The sequence below is a fragment of the Nothoprocta perdicaria genome, unplaced genomic scaffold (genome assembly GCF_003342845.1).
Source record: "Nothoprocta perdicaria isolate Ctin4 unplaced genomic scaffold, notPer1 scaffold_46, whole genome shotgun sequence".
NCBI lineage: Eukaryota > Metazoa > Chordata > Aves > Tinamiformes > Tinamidae > Nothoprocta > Nothoprocta perdicaria.
Genome location: NW_020455710.1, coordinates 1,959,392 through 1,979,699, shown reverse-complemented (window position 1 = coordinate 1,979,699; position 20,308 = coordinate 1,959,392). Strand labels below are relative to the sequence as shown.

Below are 20,308 nucleotides of genomic sequence, written 5' to 3'. Positions count from 1 at the left end.
AAGGAGAGGTTGCAGCACTTCCCCTGAATAACATACCTGATGATCCGACTTGAGCAAAAGCTTTAATGACTTTAAAATGCTCCTCCCCACTGTTCTGCTCACATCCTATTCTTGCTCTTTTAACCACGTGCGTTTCCTTCCCAATTCGGCCTCAAATACAATTTCTTTGAACTCCTTTCAAGCACTCCTGTGCTGCCATTTCTGCCTGAGTTTTTCACCCTCCTGAAATGAATGCCCCGCTCTCCTCCATCCACAGTGTCTCAATGTGTGTCTTCTCCTCCACCTTGTAACCCTGGCTCTGCACTTCTTTCTCTCATCTCTCTGGTAGCTCCTTGTTTTACTGTTGCTGCCTTCAGTGCTATAAACAATTCACGGTCTAGCTTGGAAACAGTAAAGCCTGTAGTGTTCTCAGTGTTGTATACACAGACCATTACTGTGCAAGTGCGGCTCAATTGCAGCTCCACTTCTTTGAACTCTCTTCTTAACAGCTTTTACTCTGCAAGATTAGAACCTCCTATCCCCTACCAGCCTATTTAGAGGCAGATAAAATGCCAGAACTCTGGCTGTATTTTAACCTTCTTTTCTGGTGTCACAGTCATCTAATCTTTTCAGTACAGAAAACTGGGGAGTTTCCCTAAAAAAAAGTGGCTTTATTGTGTGCTTCCCAAGCTATCTGCACCTTCTAGCACTGCAGAAAGATCAGGAACAACTGCAGTCTCCCAGATCTCTCCAAACAGCCAGAAAATCCTGCGGTCTTGCCTGGTCCCCTGGGGCTGCTGTGGGCTCCTTTACCATCAGTGAGCTGGGCTTGCAGGGAAGTGGGGGAGAGCTGTGTCCTCATTAAGTGGCCATTAAGTGGACATTATCCACATGAAGTGGTAAGTGCTGGGGATCCTTTGGGGTTATGCATGGGGTCTGTCTGCCCCAGGGCACTTTTCAAGGTGTTTTTGGGATCCTCCTGGTCTTGACCTGCTGAGGAGGTTCCCTGTGGCTCCCACTAGCGCGCTGGAGTCCTAAGGAAGCTCCCTGATGTTGTCCTGGTTTGTCACCAGGCTCCCTTGCAGAGCAGTGTTGCTAGTGAAGTGTCCCTGGCACATATAGGTGAAGGAGAACACACGTCTGTCCCTGTGTGTGTCATCAGTTCTCCTGGGTTGTGTTTATTCTCTTAAAATCTAGAATATGTGATGCCAGCCATGACATCTGTGAGCACAGGCGGGTAGGTCCTGTCCCATATAGGATGCACCGAGCTGTCTGTCTTGGTTATGTGCTGCCCTGGAGGCAGGGTGGTCATGCTCTGCCATGGTCATGTTTCTGTGGATGCAGTTTCTAGGAGGGCTTCATCTCTGTGGTGCGTGCAGCAGATCTCAGGGCCCACTCATGCCCCAGACACGGTCCCTTTGGTCAGGGTGGTGACACAGTGCTGAGGCTGCTGGCAGGCAGTGCCCAGCCGGGTGACTCAGCACTGCTTGAAGAACAGGCTCTTGGTTTGTGTTGGTGTCTGCTGCAATACCTGCTGCTGAAAGACTTGCAGTGATGCAAAGCAAGAGCTCTGCTGCCTTCAGGCATCTACCATGCTTACACCTCCCGGGTATGAGAAATTGCCTCTCGAGGAAGCTCCTTCCCCTTAGTTTCCCCATTCAGTTTCCCATTTTACATTACATCTTAATTCTAGTTACACCTCAACATAATTGGAGACTAGAACAGCATAAAAAGAGGCTATGGTGATGGCTTGAGGTGACTTGTCAGGAGTTTTGAGTCACGTGCCTTGTTCCTAGTGCTGTGTGCAGGCTGATAATCCCTCCAGCCTGGGAGGATTGTATTGGTTATATTAAAAATATCCTGTCTTGTAAGCAGACTCTTGATCTGAAGCTCATGGCTTGGGAATGGCATTTGGATCTTATGTTGCAGTGCAGCAAAGTCATTAAGGTAAGACAGGATGGCGTCCTAAATAAGGAGTCAAGATAAAGTGGGATGGTCACCTGAGAAATGGGTCTGGGTCAGCAGAGATCCCTTCTGGCATCTGTCTCACAGCTGCTGCTTCTCTTTTACAGTGCCCTGCACACAAGGATCTCCTCTACAGCCCACAGAGTGACCAGCAGCTATGTCCAAGGCACTTTTGACATTCCTCTTCTCACAAAGACTGTGGGCCAGTGCCTGGATGAGACGGCCCAGCGGTTTCCCGAGCGCGACGCCTTGGTGTTCTGCCGGGACGGGGTTCGGAAAACATTTGCTCAGTTCAAAGAAGAAGTGAGTGCCAAGTTTGTTGGTCAGATACTGCATGCTGAGAGGTAACAGCAGTAGAAGGCCTAGCTGAGGAGGCCAAATTGAATTCACCAGTCAACTAAGCAAGCAGTTACAGTCCTCCTGGTTCTGAGCACCTTGAGGGAACATCTGAGTGTGGGCTGTGCTTGGCTTCCTTATGATCGCAAGGTCAGCAGGGGAAGGCAGAGCACATGCCAAGTGCTGGCTGTATATCACAGGTTGAACTTTCATGCTTAATAAATCAGATAGTGGTGATAATTTTATATGAGCGGAGTCATATTTTTTTTTTCAGCTTGACTCAGCTCTAGCTCTTGTATTAGTGAAGACTCTGATGGGGCCTGAGCATGTAGCTGTTTCTAGTTCTAGTGCAAGTGAAACTGTAAATGCAGTCATGGATTTGATCTCAAAAGAGTATACAAAAATGTGTGGATATATGTAGATATATATGTGGAAGCAAGACATTGAATAGTCTGTCATTGGCCAAGAATTTATTTGCAAATACTTGTAGGTTTTTGGCTATCGTGATTCCTTCCTGCTTTTCTGTCTGAGTTTGCTACTTTTATGCTTTCATTCAGCTTGCTGAATAGGGACCAGTCTGTTCTGTCCCTCAGAAACTCTCTCCTTCAGAAAATGATCTTGCTGCATCAATAAGCCAACAGGCTGTACTGTGGAGATACCTTCAGCCTGCTTTCAGTCGTTAAGATGATGTTTTTCTCCCAGAAAGGATTGCTGAAAAATGTCTATCTCCTGATGATCCCCTGTTTGTGAGCTTCCTACCAAGCCCCAAGTGTTTGTCCTGTGTTTTACAGGTAGACCAGGCAGCTGTTGGACTTCTGGCTCTTGGCCTGAAGAAAGGAGACCGGTTGGGAGTGTGGAGTCCCAACAAATACGAATGGGTTCTCATGCAGTTTGCCACAGCTCAGGCAGGAATCATCCTGGTAAGGAATTTGCTGTATCCCAGTGTATGGATCTTTAGCTGTAGGTTGGGAAATTATTCCATGTAAGCAAAGATATAAATTAGAGATACTGGAGAATAAAATTTGTTTGACTACATTCTAGCAAAATGTTACTGAAGCCAATATGTAAGCAAGTTACTGAAGTCAATGGTTAAGCAAGACTGTTGTAGCCCTCCAAGTCTTCATCCTGCAGTACCTAGGAAAGCAGAGACAGAGCCGAGATGAAAGAACAGCACGAAACTGGATGCTGTAAAGTGTCTTTCAGCCACTGATGACAGATCTTAGCCTCGAGACTATGGCCATTTTTATGTAACATCTCAATTGCTGCATGATGCAAAACACTCAATAATCTGCTCCAAGCTGCATATGACGAAAAGCCATTTGTCTTGGGATAATATCACCTGACAATTCAGTGAAATGTCTCTCGTTTAGACAGCGCCTTGTGGGAACAGCTCAGTTTTATCTTCCAGGATATTTCCTTTACCATTTTACATCTCGGTATCTGATAAGAAACATTGGTAGAGTGGATGTACATGGCTCAACATAAACCTGATCGTGTAACTCCACCCCTGGGGCCAAAACAGCTTCTGCCGAGAGCTGCACTGGAGGGAGCTGGTTATTTTGCTTGCTGTCCATTAGGAAATCTAGCTTGCCCTTGAGTTCTGCATGTCTTCAATTTCACAGGCTGAATATCTGCCTGGGAAAGAGGAGACTTGGTTTCTGTTCTCATCTCTCTTGCGGTTCTTTGTCTCATGCAAATCTCTTCCCCTCAGTTTTTTTTTTTTTTCTTTATTTTCACTCTTTTGTGCAAAAATGGCATTCAGCAAATGTTTCTTGTGGTGGTGCCTCTTGGTTTTGCATGTCAGACGTGGAGAGAGGTTTTTAATGCAGCTTGTTCCTAGGAGAACTTCTCTTGCAATATGTGTGAGTGGAGAGACTTTACAAGGTAGCATTAACTCTGGTTTTCTGCTGTTTAGGTATCTGTGAATCCAGCATATCAAGCTGGTGAGCTGGAGTTTGTCCTCAGGAAGGTTTGTATGGCTCTGTTTATACAACTTGATTCATTATGAGAACGTTGAAAAGCAGCAGTCTGAAAAAGGCAGAGGATAGTTGGGGCATGATACAGAGAGATGAACTCCTGCTTAAACACTGGGGCACATCACAGAGAGTGAAAGAGATGACTGGAGAGCAAGGACCAGAGGTGGCCGCATAAAGGAAGTGTCACACAGTGACCAGGTGTGAGAAACTACGCTTAAATGGTCACTTTTCATGATGTTTCCAACAGCTGCCACTCTACAACCTGATAGAGAGGCTTCTCCATCCTCCGTGTTCTTCTGCTCTCTGCTAAAAATCATTTACTGTCAATATTATGGCAATAATAATCACACCTGCCAGTACTCATTTATTAGGGGAAGAGGAAACCACAGGAGCTAAATATCTCCCCAAGAGGTTGATGGCCAGGAGAGCAGAGACTATGTAGTAGAACAGTATGACTACAATCTCCTTGGGCAACATCTATTTTAGATCAGTTCTAATTTGTCCATGCTCATAACCTAACTCTGGCCATTTCGGTCTGTTCTGGAGTAAGACCATGAGCAGCTGCTCCCTGCAAGAGCCAGGCAGAATTTTTAGCTCCACTAGTGAGGAATTTGGGCTCCTAAACACTTAACCCCAGGATTAATTTTTAGTCATTAAGAGGCTTCTCTGATTGCTCAGCTTTAAATCAAACATTAACATCGAAGAGTGGGAACCGTGTCTGGGTCCTTCAGCACCATCCTTTTTTGTGCTTTGGTTAAACAGAAATGGAAAGTTTCTAGCAATTGAGAGATAATTTTCTCTTGCATCAGGACCTCTGAAACTTGGCTATTGGGCTGCATTTTGAACTCCCATTTCACCCTTCATTTAGTTCTCTCATTGCACTCTCCCCATTGCCTTTCCTATCTCCATGCATTAAACCCAAAACTGCTTTCTCTTCCTGTCATGGTGTCTCCTTGCCTCTCATACAAGGCGGACATGTAGACTCAGATATCCCACAGACCAAACGAAGGTGGTGACATCCACCTATGCCTAGGATAGCTGGCAAAGGACAGTTTTCAGGATGACACTGCACTTGTTGTTTGTGTTTGGAATACAAGCTTTCCTATCTCTATTCATGACTTTCATTTGGGACGTCACTCTTGAGACAACACTAGTTGGCTTTTCTTCCGGGGAGACTTGGCTTTTGTTTTGATTTCCATGTTTTTATGTTATGTTTTTCCTCTGCTTTGTGTGCTCTGCTCTAAATGTAGGGTAAACCCACCAAAGCTGCTGCTAACTGATGGGGTATGAACCAAGGTTGGAACATACGGTTCCTTGGGAATTACACCTAACTTCCCCTTGCTTGCTTCCTGGTGTTTACCTTGTAGCTTTGGCACTGGGATCTCTGTTTTTATCTCATCCCTCCCTAATTCTTTTTCTCAGGTGATCGTATTTACTTATTGCACAACTAAAACCCTACAGTCTCTGGGCTGTGCTTTGCTGGAGCTGCCAACCCCAGGCTTCCAGCAGCAGCTTCCCCCACTCTGCTACACACAGCAATAAATCCTGAATATTCATTCTTCTCTTCCTGCTGTTATATTTCCAGCCCTTTGCATAAGCAAATGTATTACAGGTCATTTGAAGAAGGGTCTATCGCCAATCAGGTTGACACCATGTAGAAAATGCCTGGCTAGAGAACTGTTTCTCATGTAGCACTCACCTTGCAAACTCCTTGGACAGCATCTGTTTCGTAAAGCTGGTTAAATGGGAATCGTAGTCTGAAGTGACTAAGAGTGAAAAGTTAAAGCCCCAGATATCCCAGAACTGACATATTTTCCAGCGTTTCTGGCAGATGGTTCCAGTAAACAGAGCAAATGTTTGTCTTCCCTCCTGAAAAACCCCAGAGGATACTTAGAAATAATTTATTGTTGTAGCCTTGGTCCTCTTATTTCATGGACCTTGGGGAAAATAAAGAAAACGAATGAGTGGCTCATTCCTGTAAATAGTTTATATGACAAGAATGCACTTTTAGAAGATGAAAGCCATTTGCAAATCTGGATCAAATGCAGCGTATCAGCTCTGCTGAGAAGTCTAAAGAAACCTTTGGAATAATTAGCATGCTTTGTTTCAGTAGTGTGTAAATGAATAGTTAAATGAAAAATGTTTTACTTTTCAAAATTGCTAACATTCTTAGAAGAGGCTATGTGACTTCTGATGAATTTCTGACTCCCTTCACAGGTTGGCTGTAAGGCACTGATGTTTCCTGCTCAATTTAAAACACAAAAATACTACGATATCCTAAAGCAGGCATGTCCTGAGCTAGAGAAATCCAGCCCAGGGGGAATAAAGAGCAAGAGGTGAGTTAGGAACATCTGATTATCTTTTCACTGATCTCCTGGCTGGGTCCTGCCCCAGGTCCCCTTGGTGCTTATCACAGGACCCTAGTGGAAGAGGGACCCTCACAGATCCCTCTGTGCTTAGGATCTTATCCCCTGACAAGGGAAGTTTGCAGTCCCTTTGTGGACCTAGGGCTGAGAGGATGAGGGTAACTGCTCCTCAGGCCCAGGATCTACCACAGATGCTGTATCAGGCAGTGCCAGGGCAGGTCCTAGAGCTCTTCCTGCTCCTGCAGCACAGCCCCCCAGCTGCCTGATACAGCTGGGCCTCCCTGCTCCTTCCCTGCTTGGCATTCAGCCATCAGTCAAAGGGGCCGTCAGGGGTGTTCATCTCAGCTGAACATTTTGGATGTAAGCACACTGTGCTGCACACAATTCTTCCCCTGTAACACACGTTCTGCATTTGAGGATAGAGATAAGAGGAATCCTTGGATGTTTGTGCCTTGTGCAAACTGTTAAAATCTACTTTCTGTTGTGTTAGGTAGTTGGGTTTCATCTGAGGAGAACGTTTGCAGTCCTGGAGGATTGCCCTGCTCTGACCTTACCAGCCAGGCAATTCCCTCTTGAATTTTTATCACTGTCAATGTTTTTCTTTTTACCAGGTTGCCCGACTTATCCATTGTCATTATGGTGGACTCCAAGCTGCCTGGCACCTTCCACATGAGCGAGGTGATGCAGGCTGGCGACAGCAGCCATATGAAGCAGCTAAGAGCCCTGCAGCAGACCCTGTCCTGCCACGAGCCCATCAACATCCAGTTCACTTCAGTAGGTGCTCCTGGGCCTCGGGCTTGGGCCTCAGCTTTGGACAGTGGTGCAGAGCATCCCTTTCCTTCTGCCTCCTGAGACCAATCTTGGTTCCATTTAATTTCAGCCCTCTGGGGTAGGATGGAGAAACTGTTTTAGCATTTCTCCCTTACCTCTGCCATTCATTGCCAAGGGCAAATGAAGATAGAGGGGTGTAACATGGAGGGGGAATAAAAAAAAGATGAAGATTCCCAAGTCTGAGTGGAGAATAAAGTGCAAGATGAGCAGAATCTTTGCCTGGGAAACTGTGCCAAAGCACCAAGTACTTCATCCTCTGAATGGATGATATTATCTATATAGCTATGATGTATCTTTGTCTTTCAGGGGACGACGGGAAGCCCAAAAGGAGCCACCCTCTCTCACAGAAACATTGTGAATAACGCAAATCTGATTGGCATGAGACTGGGCATCTCAGAGCAGGTGGGTCTTTGGGTGAGAACGTGGGGTAGCCCCTCTAGCGAGAGCAAGTAAGCGGGGAGAGCTGGTGCTGGCCCCGTGGGAAGGCAGGATGTTTGGCTGCCAGTGGTGGGGAGGGCTATCAATACCTTGAAAAGGAACCATGTGAATATAGAGAAACAGAAATTCTCGCGAGGCTGAGTTCACTTTTTTATTGGTGTTGGTGAGTTTTTTTGTATGTTTGTTTGTTTTTGTTTCTTCTTTCTTTTTGTACCAAGCAGCTTGAGCTTTGCAGGTAGCAAATTTCTCCACCTGAACACTTCCATAGCTTAAGGGTGGAAGGACATCTAGTCCAAAAGTTTCTGAGTGTTCTTCCTTCATGGTGTTTTTATTTTTACTGAAATTGAAGTGTTATAAGTAAATAAATAAACATATTTATGTTACCATTTGATTGAAAAAAAAAAGCTTGTGAATCACTTTGCATTTTGGTGACTATTTTTTCAGACAGTTATGGGACTGTAAAGGTTAGCTTTGAATCCTGTCGAGCTTGTAAAATTTGTTTTGCATAACTTCATGTCGTGCACGCAGTCTTGTTAATCTTATCAGGATATGTATGCCCTGGTTGCTGACGTTTTCTATTTTCATTTCCTTTTAAAAATCATTAAGGGCAAATATTTCCCTTTGAAGTTCCAAAGTAGTTTATTATAACACAACTACTTTGATCTTCAGAGCCTTTAGTGTTTAAAAAACAAAATAATAATATTAGCGTGTGCCAGCTCCTGCGTGGTATGTATTTCATACCTGTTGTAGCATTGCAGCTCTTCTGGCATGTCATGAAATAATGTGGAAGCAAAATCAGACTGAAAAGTCCAACATGTAAATGACATTGCAGAATTCCAGAATGAAGTTTTGACATGAAAAACTTCCTAAGCTGTTTGTTATGGAATGCAAGCACTGCTAGCAGTAGTGTTCCCACCTAAGGAGAACAAAGCCGAATGTTCAATTTCCAGCAAGATTCAAGTGAAACGGGGAACCTCCTCTGTTCAGAGCCATGTGCTCCAGCTGTGAGGTGTGCTCAGCACGGGTGGGAAGCTCTCGTCTCCTCACTGACCTCTTTGTTTGACTTCATGGCAGGACTATCGTGTCAACATCCCCGCTCCCCTCTATCACTGCCTGGGCTCTGTAGGAGGCGGCATGGTGATGGCTCTGCATGGTTCCACCTGCATCTTCCCATCTCCCAGCTTCGAGGGAAAGGCTGCACTGGAGGCAGTGTTGAGAGAGAAGTGAGTTTTTGTGTCTTCTTATTGCAGAAGAATTCGGCCTCACGTGGTGGTGCCGCCACGACTCAGGTGCCAGACCCCTGCTCGTGTCCTCTTCCTTCCCACTGTAACAGACACGTGTTGTCTGGGGCACGTTTGCTGCACATGCACCTTGTAAAACAAAGATGCTGCTGTAGTCCTTGCACACACACACCCATGTAGTGATGAACAACACATCTACTAGCCCTGCCCCTGTGCCACTGCCTCAGTGGCACCAGGTACAGTGGGAAGTAGGGTGTTAAGTCACTTCTGCACGGGGCTCTACCTCTTCACTTTGCCTTTCTCTTCCCTTATTTAAGATGCTCCTTTCTGCATGGCACTCCAACTATGTTCATAGATATGCTCTCCCAGCCAGACTTCGACTCCTACGACTTGTCGTCTCTGCGGGGAGGTAAGCCCAAAACCCCAATGAGAAAAGAGCAAAACGCTGAGAAATTGGGTATTGTTGGCTCCCCACCGGGAGGGAGGTCACCAAGGGCTTGCTTATGCATTAAGCTTTGAATTCCATATTTTTAGCACTCCTCTTCTGTCTTGTGGCAGTCTGGGGAAGGAGCCTTCTGGTTTATTTGCTAGGGAGGGTGCTGGGAAGGCTGGTTTTGCTGCACTCCGATACCAGCAGCCGCCACCACGCGGCAGCAGCCACGTGTGCTATAGGGGCTGCTCAGAGCCTGCAGCAGAGCTGCGCTGAGCACCAGGAACCTGGCCTGAAGCGTCCCGTCTCTTTCTAAAATCACTCACATAAGCAATGGAAATGCAGGACTTCTCTTATCGTGGACGGCCTTAGATACAGATACACAGCGACTGAAGCAGGGAGATCCCCTGCCCTTTTGAGGCAACACCTAGAAAAGGTGGTGCTGGAGCACAAAGAGGCATCTAGGTAGATACTGGATCATCTCTGCTATGTGGGAAATGATCCTGTGTTACCTCATTCCTCAGAAAAGCGTATTTAGTACTCGCTGCTTCCTTAGGATAGATTTGAACAAGGGAAAATGTGATCTGCTGTCTCCCTAAAGGCCTGGTCTCCCAAAGGCAGGAGGAAAGCTTTTTATTTTTGTGAGGGTGGTTGGTGTATGGGAGTGTTTTTGTCCTGCTAAGAGTTTTGCCTGTTTCTGCTCTGAATCTTTCCTTTTCTGGAACTGCAGCTTGGAGTTAGTTTGCGCTAGAGACTTTATTTTCCTAACGAGTCAACTCTGCCAGCCCTTGATTCATACAGGCAAACTGGGCCTACTGCTGCAGTGTTTGTTCCTAGAATAGCTAGGGCCCACATCCATAAAAATAGAGAGTGTTTCGACAGGAACCGGTGTATCCCAAAGGTCTTGCCAGCATTGAGATGTGGGAGCACAAAACCTATTGAAAATGTGCCTCTGTGGAGAGATGGTCTCCAAGACAATTCTCTTTCCCTCTTCCTTGCAGGAATCATTGCGGGTTCCCCTGTTCCCCCCGAAATCATGAAGATGATTATGACAAAAATGCACATGCCGGAGCTTGTGGTGAGTCCCTCCCTGGTTGCTGTATTTTGTCGTGCTGAGGCCCTGCATTTGTGCACCTCTGCCCTGCCGTGGTGACAGGCACCCCCTGAGCTCCAGTGGCCAGGGGTGACGGGAACATGGGCATGAGGCTGGGCTGAGCCGAGAAGACAGTGCAGCTGGGAGGACAAGCTGGGATTCTGCTCGGTAGCTGCAGGGTCGCAGGAGGGAGGGAAGATATTACCCTCAACGCTGCAGCCTGAGCTGCTGTTGATGATATAAACCCTTCTGTTTCCTCACTGTACATGCTGCAAGGATGGATTGTTATGGAGGAGGCGTTTCTGATGCGTATTGGTGTGAGTGGAAGCACACGCTCGTTTGGCAGCGGAACTAGCAGGTTTCTTTCACCCCCCTGGATTGCACGCGGATGTTAAACCTTGTGCACGTTGCATCTGAGACCCTGAGCATGAGCACAGTAAGAGCCACCCCTGCACCTCAGGCGGTTGCCGTGTTCGGCTGTGCTCGTGCTCCATGGCATGTCCGTGCACCCTCCGGCCTGTGCATGAGCATGTCCTGCATGTGGCAGGGGACGGGACATCAATGAGCAGGTCCCCAGGACTGGGGTGACACGTGTTGTAGGAGGTCCAGAAGAGCTGGGGTGTCACTGGTACCTGCTCATTTGATGTCTGACAGACTTTACTCTTCAGGAGTGTGTGTCTGTCTGCATGAATGAGAAAGCCAGAAAAGGCTTATTTTTGTTTTGCTTGAGAGGAAATAAATTCTGCCTCCGTGCCACGGGGTTGTGGATGCTGAGGAAGCAGACTGTTGTGGTGGATAAACACATGGAGCTGGGAGTCAGATTGCGCCTGTTGTTGTTGGCAGATCCGGACCTTGCCAGCACCAGGAGTTTTCCAAGGATGACTGTGTGCTCTGGAATGGACTCGGGGAGCCCAGGGCATCTGTCCTGGAGCAATCTTAGGGACAGCCAGGTTTTTTCCTAGACATGAAGCAGTTGATGGTGATTTCAAAACTCCAGGGACAGTTTTGGTACTGTTCCCTGGATTCAGTCAGGTGGCAGCCACCTCTTCTAGCAGGCCTGAGTTTGGCCTCACAAAGTATTTTCAGACATCACTATGGTGGCCAGGATTCATTAGGTGTCTCGCACATTCCTGCTTTGCAAAAGATGCAGTAATAAAACTCTTCTCTCCCAAGCAATCACCCTTCCCACAGGATAAAGACTAAGTCTATATTTGTACCACCACTCTTGTTACTTCTGATACAGCAGCTGTCAGACAGACACAGGGAGACTGGTTGAATTCATCTTTGCAGCAAGAGCTTTATACAGAAGATGTACATAAGAAAATATACAATTTGGTTTCTATATAGGAGACAGAGGAGCTTCCATCCTCTTAAAGGTCATTTACACTCAGTTACGGAGGAATAAATATATATATATTTATATAACTCTTTAGGATAAAAAAAACACAGCTAAGTTGAAACTGTGGTATTGTTATAGCCATGACAATAAACCACAGTCATCCTGGTGCGTCCTGCTCGATCCTCTGGAGCATGGGCAGAGCGAGGAGGGGTGCCCAGGCAAGGCCACGTGGTGCACACCCCCTCCTGGACATCTATGCATCTTGGCAGACCCCCCTAGCGAGAAGGGAATCCAATTCAGATTGCTTTGGGTTCAGGGTTTCCCACTACCGCTTCCCTTCAAGATTTCCAGCTGAGCTGGAGAGATCGCTCCCCTTGGGAAGAAGCGGGAAGCTCTCCCTCGGGACCGCTGCTTCTCGGACATTGATTCACCTATCGTCCTCAGCCCTGACCTGCAGGGATCCTCTCCGTGGTGGGCAGAGGAGGCTCTTTGCGTGGGTTCTCCCGATTGAGCAGCTGGGGTCGGGCTGGGGGGGATGCTCCTACCTCCCCACTTGCTTCCACTCTGTTGGAAGGGGAGAGACAGAGACAACCTGGCTGCTCGGGGGTGCGGGTTTGGTTGCCTCTGTAAAAGATGACTGTGTTTTACCGGCATTGTCTAGGTTAGCTTGTCTTAGTATGGTCATGCATAGTTTGGTTTTTAAAAATGCCTCTTTTAAAATATATAGATGTCGAAAAAGATTGAAAAGGTGGATTCCATCCTGCAATCAGCAGAGAAGCGGGGATTTGGAGGAGGCTGGAGGTGTTTGGATATATCAGAAACGTATCCTGACAGGTAGGAGAAGCTTAAGGAAGGACTCAGAAGAAGTCAGTAGTTTTCTGATGGTTGAAGTGACCGGTCACCAGGACAGGCCATAGCGGGGCCTGCTAGGAAACAAAAAATAAACAAGAGAGAGAAACTCACATTTAACATGTTTAAGGGCTTTTTCCAAACAAACTTTCACCTAAAAGGCAGTCCCTGAATAGTGACCCAAATCACTGATAGTCCCTAAAATATAAATCCCTATAAGTGACACCTGAGAAAGCTGCCTGGCTCTGAGATGCCTGAGTGAAGTCAGAGAGGCCAAAGGAACCTCACATTCCTCAGACTTGTGTCATGCAGTGGGTTTCCATGCCTGCATTTTGGTACACACAGCCGAAGGTAATAAACTTTGCCTTCTGTAAAATGAATAGTTCAATGGTTAATTAAAAACTGTAAGCTTTATATAGAGTGTTGCATGGTAGGTGCTATACAAAAGCCAGGTACCATATTCTTTTTTTTTTTACTTTCATAATGGAAGAGTGAGTTGGGATTGGGTTTAGGCAGGGAGAGAAGAAAGTAAAGAAGGGCCAGGGCTGTAAGTAAAATATATTTAAGTATTGCGGTTTATAAAACTGAAGTTTTTCCATCCTCAGTGCGGAACTTTACCCGCCCTGTATGGAACGACTGGTATTTCCATTTCTAATCCATAAAACCTCTGGCACTACAAGAGAAATAACCACTGTAGGAAGGAGCAGAGCAGCTGGCATCATCTCTGACATTTGGGGCATAAATCTCCTCTCTCCATCCTGTTATGCATATCCTTAAGGAACTGGGGAGCAAATGGCCATAAATAGACTTCAGGTTTCTGTCTAGTCCCTTTTATTAGAAATGGCATCGTGACAAGTCTTGTTTATAGAGTGCAATGCAGGGTCATTGCACTGTACCTTTCCAGTAGGCAAGAGCCTGCAAGCTTGGAGACCCATCCCCATCTCTCTGGAATGCATGCGAGCTTCGGGTCTAGTGCTAGGATGGGGAAAACAAACAAAATTCTTGCAGTGATGACAGTTGTGGGCTTTCTATCCAGTGTTCTGGATTTAATACTCCTAGTAGCTCTCAGTTCTTGAAGGGGGTTGTGTGATATTCTTGTCCATCTGGTGTTTGGGCTGGTAGATGTCAGCAAGTTCATGGCTCAGAGCAAAGTCGGCCCTTTCTCCTGCATTGCCTTCTGGCCCAGAACATCTTATTCAAATATTATTTACTGTCTCAAACCTCTCTCTTCTGGGACACTCATGTCGAGGCACCAGCCCTTGTTTTTAAATACCTGAGTGTCTTGGATGGGGATTTGTACTTGTTGACAGGTAAGTGCTGGCCTCACAACGGCTCCTTATGGAAGACAACTGTTTTCACATGGAAAGTAGAGCCTGGGTCCAGCTTCTCCCTGCAGTGCCCTACCCTGGATTTCAGGACAGACCTGGGAGGATCTGTACCAGGACATGAGTGTCCGGAGCGCTGCTGCCTAAGCCCTTCCTGGCCAGGGCTGCTGTTGATGCCCCCTCCTTGCAGACAACGCTGTAACCATCGGCTTCTGCAGATGGCCTGGGGTTCTGGCTTGGCAGGTGGTTTTGATCATTATGGCTTGTACCAGACTTAAAGTAGGGACCGAAGACCAAACACCTCCAATCTGTTGGAAAATTAAATGCGCTGATCCCAGCCCAGGATAGGAGTGGACCACGTCCACCCTTTCTTTGGCACCTAATTACAAGTTGTGTCTCTGGTCGCTCCCCAAAGCCTGTCTTTCAGTCTGTGTCTTATGGGGTTGACTTCATCCCCCTTGCTCAGGCAGATCCTCTCTCCATGGTGTTACCCAAGGAGAGGGAGCAGTTCTAGTCAAGGCCTCAGCAGCCCAACGGGTGAACCCTATCGAGCCAAACCTCAGTGTCACTGAAGTCTGAGACAAAATCCCACTAACTTGGGATCCACTGGAGGTGCGGGCGGAAAAGCGACCGCGCGCGGTGGCCGGACGCGGCTGCGGGAGCCACCTTACGTGCTTAATGGCGGCTGCCCTTCTTGGACCTCTTGGTGGGCAGCTTGCAGGTGCGGAGCGCGGCGGTGTCGCGGATCGGCTGCCCCCGGTACTGCACGGGCGTGGAGCAGCTCTCGTCGGCGCGGGTGCGGTTGCCCCTCAGCCACCTGCGGCGCGGCACAGAGAAGGACACGAGTTGAGGAGGTACCGACCGCGGCGCAGCAAGGGGAATCACTGGGCACGGAGGCAGCTTTTGGGGGCCTCCTGTCACCCGCACAGCCCAAGGGGGCCGTCCCCGCCAAGGGAAACCCCAAGCGGTTCCCCACTTACTTGCGCAGAGGGGCCAGCTGGCAGTTGCAGTGCCAGGCGTTCCTGGAGAGCGTCAGCGTCTCCATTTTGTCGAAGGGGAAGTTGCGCGGCAGCTGGCTCAGGCGGTTGCTCTCCAGGTGAGCCGTCTTCAGCGCCGTCACGCCGGCAAACGCGTTGTCTGCAAACTGCCACACACAGGGTCGGGGGTTAAGAGGCAGCGAGCAACATTAAAAGCTCTGTCTAAAACCTTGGCTTCCTCTGCTTGCGACTTGCAGCAACAGATGTGGAGAGAGAAAGAGAGGACGAAGGGAGAAGAGGCAGCCTGGAAGCTCTGGGGCACTGTCGGAGATATGGAGCTGCCCACAGAGCTGTGCTTTGCAGCCACGTTCCTAAATACGGGGAGCCTGGCAGCCCACTTTGTTTGTGAACCATGCTTCTCCTTTCTAAATGAGGATATTTCATAGGGATAATCCTTTCCAGGGCTGGAAGTCCTCCCAGTGCTGCTTGCTTTCTGTGCCCTGGACCTGCTGAAGGAGGGAGTGTTTGTGGCGTCTGAAGGGCCTGTGGACTTTGGCAGTGTCCAGTGGGCTCCGAGCGGAAAGTTACGCTTGGCCCCAGAGCCAGGTAGAGACAGCGGGGCAGGTTTCCAGCACCTTGGCCTCTGCAGGCTCTCCTTCCTCCTCTGTGATTTTGGGGTTGAATGCGGCAAGATGTGTGTTTTCAAAATTAATGGGTAGGCTTTAAGGGAGCTCTTCTGCTTCACTCAGGACACAAGCTCTATGTAGCAAAGAAAGAAAACTGTAATTTGTACTTTGCAGCCCTCTCCTCTCTTCCTTAGGCCTCTTATCTAGCTTTTCTCAGGCTTAGGTTGGGAAGCTTCCTCTTGAAAGCATCAACACAAGCTTCCTTGGATGTGATGGATTAGAGGGAGGGTTGTTGACAAAGCACAAGCTTCCCTTGGCTGTGGCAAACCCTTCCTCCCCCTTCTCAAAGCAGGAGAGGAGATTCTAGGTCTATCTGAAGATCCTCTGAGTAAGAACCTGGACTTTCATTTCTGGCCAGAAGCTCACATGTTCAGTCACGCTTCAGACATGACCATCAGGGTGTGTTTGGGCTCTCTTTAAGCTGAAAAAGCCTGACAGAGGAAACGTGCTATTTTAGGCCCTGAACTTTTGTGATCTTCCAAATCCAGCAATGTTGGATAGGATCATATTTTTTCTAAGCGTCTCCAGAGTGCTGCACAATTACTGTTGGAAAGTTAGCAGTGCTGTCCTCCATGGCCCAGATCTGACCTGACCTTGGTGGGTTTTTCTGCCATTTAAATGAGATATGAGCCTTATCCTTGGCTGCTTGCACTGCCCAGGGGGACTGTGCCACTTCTTGCAGCAAGGGTGTTGGCCTGAACACCCTGGCTCTGTTCTGGTTTGGATAAGGGCTTTCTGCCTCAGCTTCTCTGACCTCCGTGATCTCATGGCAGGAGTCAGTGTCTTCTGGTTACAGCTGCAGTGCCTCTTCCCAGAGTATATATTTATAAAGAAGTTGGGGAATTTCCCAAGTGAAAATCACTGTTTAAATGAGAATTACTGGTGTTGTTTGCTTTCTCTGGCTATGCCATGAATTTCTTTTGCAGTGGGTATGTAGTAGGGGCTATACTTATAACCTTCAAGGGCTGAATTTCTTTGTTTCTTGTTGACTTACAGTTTTCTCCATGAGAGGTGTTCCTATAAGTGTCTGGTATAGGTCTGTGATGCTGTCAGGAAGGTCGGTGCATGAAGGAAATTGTGTAGTTTGGCAGGTGCAGAATCACCTAACAACTCTTCTTGTGCTGTATGAGTGTGATTTCAAACTGGTATAAGCTCAGGTGGAGTAGTTCTGCACTTGATCAGGTCTTGCAACTATACAGGGAACAGCTAAGGATCATATTTTTATGAAGGAAAAATAGCTGTAATCAAGATAGCAACAGCATTCAGTAAATCAGTATTGTTTCTATGATGAAGTGTCTTCTAACAGCACAAAGTTGACTGCTAGTCATTTGGATACAAGGTCTTGTGAAGGTTTGAAGAGAAGACTGAGCAGGTATGGGAGCTTTTTTGTTCTGGGGAAAAATAAACAAGCCTTAGAGCTTTAAAGGCCACCTCAGTTAGAGTTAATGTAGTAAACTGGTGTCTTCCTGAGATATAAGGTGGAAAGGGGCTGCAGAAAAGCCCTTTAAGGCTGCATCTATAGGTAGTCACTGTAGAGAAGATTTTGTTTCTGCCTAGAAGTGCTAACCCTGACTTTTTGTTCAGTCTTTATAAATCCTTATGCAAATCTCTGCAGTTGCATTGGGATCTTAGAGTCCTTTCCACTGTCCCCTACAGGGAAGCACTTAACTGTCTGCCTTACAATGCTCTGCTGAGTTCCTCAAACTGATGATCCCGGAGGTTGTTTGGTTTAGAAGATTGGGAAAGAAGAAAAGTCTTCTGCTTGCCTGGGCAGAGGCTAGAATGATCCATCAAAATGGATCATGTGCATCTAGCTGGAAATCTTGAAGGTGGACAGAATAAGGATTGATAGATACTAATCAAACACTGTTCTTATATGGTCCTCTAGCTGACTGGATAATTCCTACCAAAGACTGGATTCATATGTGTCAAATTTTTCACATGCTGCTTTAATGGAATTAAGGATCCTTCTGAGCATTCCAGTGTCATGGATTAGTCACAAGTACATCCTGTACTACACTTAAGCTCTAAACTCTTGACTTGTGTGTGATGTAAGTGCCTAGAAGCTCTCAAAAGTGATGTGATTGCCTGTGTAAATATCCACTGTATAAAGGTCTCCCTTTGGGCGGTCAGTGCGTGAGTTACAAGTGTTGAGTTTGGCTATTCTGGTCCTGAAAAGGCCTTTGCTGAGAATGGGCAAGGACTCAAATATGGACTGGGTGGTACTGGAGTGTTAGAGTCATTCTCCACCTGGGCAAGCTGTAATTCTAGTTTCTGGGTCTGTCATTTGGGGGTCCTGTATTCCCCTTGAAAACGCCATGCTCTGTTAGTGGCACCTTTCAACAGGCCTGTCCTTTTCTTCACAAGTAAAGGATCTTTCTTCCTAAAGGATTTTTCTTCCTAGCAAAGGATCGTTCCGGGGAGAACTTTCCTGCACCCTTTTTTTTCCAGCCTTGTACAGTTCATGTAGGACATGAGGCTGCCATAAGATGCTGCCCTTCTTGTACTGCACTTGTTCCCTGGCATTTCAGGGGTCCTGTTTCCAGGAGGCTCCCTGAGTGTGATGCTCCTGCCTGCCGGTTACACTTTCTTATGGAAAAAGGAGGATGTTTTGCCAGGATACCTGCCTGTCTCTCCTCCTCTCCGTTAGGAACAGAGCCCCTTTGTAAGACGCTGCAGGAGTTTCTCCTGAGAGCGCCTCAATAAACAAACCTTCCTTTATAATGAGTGAAGAGGGAAGGCAGGGGGAGGTGGAAGTTCATACCTGTCTGAAAGACGCGAGTGAAACTGCTGCTATTGATAACCCCTCCCGAGGAATCGCTCCCTCCCAAGCAGCAGCAGGTACTGAGGCTGAATTAAGGGAAAAGAGCTCAGCCCTGCAAGCTGGCAGTGCTCTTCAATGCCCTACATACGAGGCAGATCCCATGCCATGCCTGAGGGGTGCCAGAAGGTTGCTAATTGTCCTGGAGCATCCCAAATACCTTTTGGCTAACTTGCAGCTTGGGAGGGAACATGGTGCTTCCCAAGGAGTTTCATCATCCCCAGATAACCCGGTTTGGCAGAAAGCAACCCAGCTGAAGACTGGAGTGCTCATCCCTCCCTTGCACCCTGGCAGAGGTTGTCAGCTGGCTCGTGAGGCCAACGGGAATGCCTGGATCCCCCTCCGCGGGGAAATGGACAGTGAACTGAGGGCTCTGAAGAGAAGGGAATCGAGCCCTGTGTTACTTATCAAAAGCAAGAAGGGACTCACCTTTTGCAGTTTCATGTTGTCCAGGTGGAGTGTCTGCAGATAGCGCCCGAAGGACTGGAACGCATTGTCAGGGATGACCTCGATGGGGTTGTGGGAGAGCTTCAATTCCTCCAGCACTCTCAGCTTGCTCATGGCGTTCACAGGGTAGCTGCTCAGCTGGTTCTTGTCCAGGTGCAGGACAGCGAGGTTCTCTACATCTTCCAGCGCCCCAGGCAGGAGGTTGGTGAGGGAGTTGTCGGAGAGGTAGAGCCAGCGCAGGTCTTTAGCACCACTGAAGGCCCCTGGTTTCAGCTCTCGGATTTTATTACTGCCCAAGTGCAGGATAAACAGGTTGACCAGAGGGGAGAGGAGTCCCTTGGGCAAGTCCGGGATCTTGTTCTGGTCCAGGTACAGGTAGGTGAGCTCTGACAGGTCGTCAAAGGCTCCCTGCTTAATGACACTGATCTGGTTGTCACTGAGATAGAGGTAGACCAGGCTCTTGAGCCCGCGGAAGGCTCCAGTGGAGATCTCCTTGATGCGCGAGCTCTGCAGGTGCAGGGACACCAGCTTCTTCATGTCCCGGAAGCCGTTGGTCGGCAGCACGGGGAAGTTGTTCTTCTGCAGGTTGAGCAGCCGCGTCTGCTCGGGCACCTTGGGGATCTTGCGCAGGCCGGCGTTGTCGCAGATGACGTGCTGCAGGTCCCCACCGTGACAGTGGCAGCTCGGGGGACAGGCCTGCAGGACGGAGGCCAGGCAGGCCAGGAGGCTGAGGACACTGAGGAAGAAGCCTGACCGACTCATGGTCAGATCTGGAATTAGTGTGGCGGGAAGAGAAGAAGAAGAAGCAGGAGGAGGGAGATGGCTGGGAGAGAGAGAGTGGCTGGGTTTGCAGCATGCTGAACACAGCCCTATTTATAATGTTATTAAAAAACAAAATCCCTTCCCACAAACCGCAGGCAGCAGCCAGTTGGAAGCAACCGACTTTGGGAACGTACTGTGAGCTTAACCCCTTGGCACCAGGCAGCGGCGCGTCCTCGTCCCGCCCGGCCCTGCACAGGGCTGCCTGGGCACGGGGCACTTTTCCTCCCGGCAACACGGAGGCAGACGCCGGGGAGGAAGAAACGCAGACTCACTCCTGGGGGGCTCCATTAATACCAGAGGGGGCCTGGGCTTGTCCGTGGGGATGGAGGAGCCCGGTGCTCCCAAACCAGCAGCGCTGGGGCGGCATCACGACCCCGGCAGCGGGAT

The 20,308-nt window shown here is 48.1% G+C and overlaps 2 protein-coding genes across 2 annotated transcripts in view; one reads left to right on the top strand and one right to left on the bottom strand.

The window, feature by feature from the left end:
* Positions 1 to 1,193: 1,193 nt before the first annotated feature.
* Positions 1,194 to 20,308, top strand: part of ACSF2 (acyl-CoA synthetase family member 2) — a 29,531-nt gene continuing 10,416 nt past the window's right edge. The window contains exons 1-11 of the mRNA XM_026046842.1: positions 1,194 to 1,216; positions 1,870 to 1,926; positions 2,052 to 2,247; positions 3,072 to 3,200; positions 4,196 to 4,249; positions 6,474 to 6,592; positions 7,234 to 7,396; positions 7,760 to 7,855; positions 8,966 to 9,114; positions 9,450 to 9,541; positions 10,564 to 10,640. Of these exons, the coding sequence (XP_025902627.1) occupies positions 1,194 to 1,216; positions 1,870 to 1,926; positions 2,052 to 2,247; positions 3,072 to 3,200; positions 4,196 to 4,249; positions 6,474 to 6,592; positions 7,234 to 7,396; positions 7,760 to 7,855; positions 8,966 to 9,114; positions 9,450 to 9,541; positions 10,564 to 10,640 (1,155 nt within the window). The remainder of the gene's footprint in view (positions 1,217 to 1,869; positions 1,927 to 2,051; positions 2,248 to 3,071; positions 3,201 to 4,195; positions 4,250 to 6,473; positions 6,593 to 7,233; positions 7,397 to 7,759; positions 7,856 to 8,965; positions 9,115 to 9,449; positions 9,542 to 10,563; positions 10,641 to 20,308) is intronic.
* On the bottom strand, positions 12,066 to 19,974 carry CHAD (chondroadherin). Its single transcript, XM_026046754.1, has 4 exons — positions 19,082 to 19,974; positions 15,149 to 15,312; positions 14,840 to 14,985; positions 12,066 to 12,917 (listed from the first exon to the last, which is right to left on the bottom strand). The coding sequence occupies exons 1-3, from the start codon at positions 19,859 to 19,861 to the stop codon at positions 14,844 to 14,846; spliced, it is 1,086 nt and encodes a 361-aa protein (XP_025902539.1). The 5' UTR covers positions 19,862 to 19,974; the 3' UTR covers positions 12,066 to 12,917; positions 14,840 to 14,843.

Bases quoted from the DNA above. Each gene is read 5' to 3' on its own strand.
- CHAD (XM_026046754.1), bottom strand. From the start codon at position 19,861: ATGAGTCGGTCAGGCTTCTTCCTCAGTGTCCTCAGCCTCCTGGCCTGC. The intron at 15,313-19,081 runs GTGAGTCCCTTC...TGTGTGTGGCAG, and splicing joins ACAACATGAAACTGCAAAAG to TTTGCAGACAACGCGTTTGC. The intron at 14,986-15,148 runs GTAAGTGGGGAA...GCCGCGCCGCAG, and splicing joins CAGCTGGCCCCTCTGCGCAA to GTGGCTGAGGGGCAACCGCA.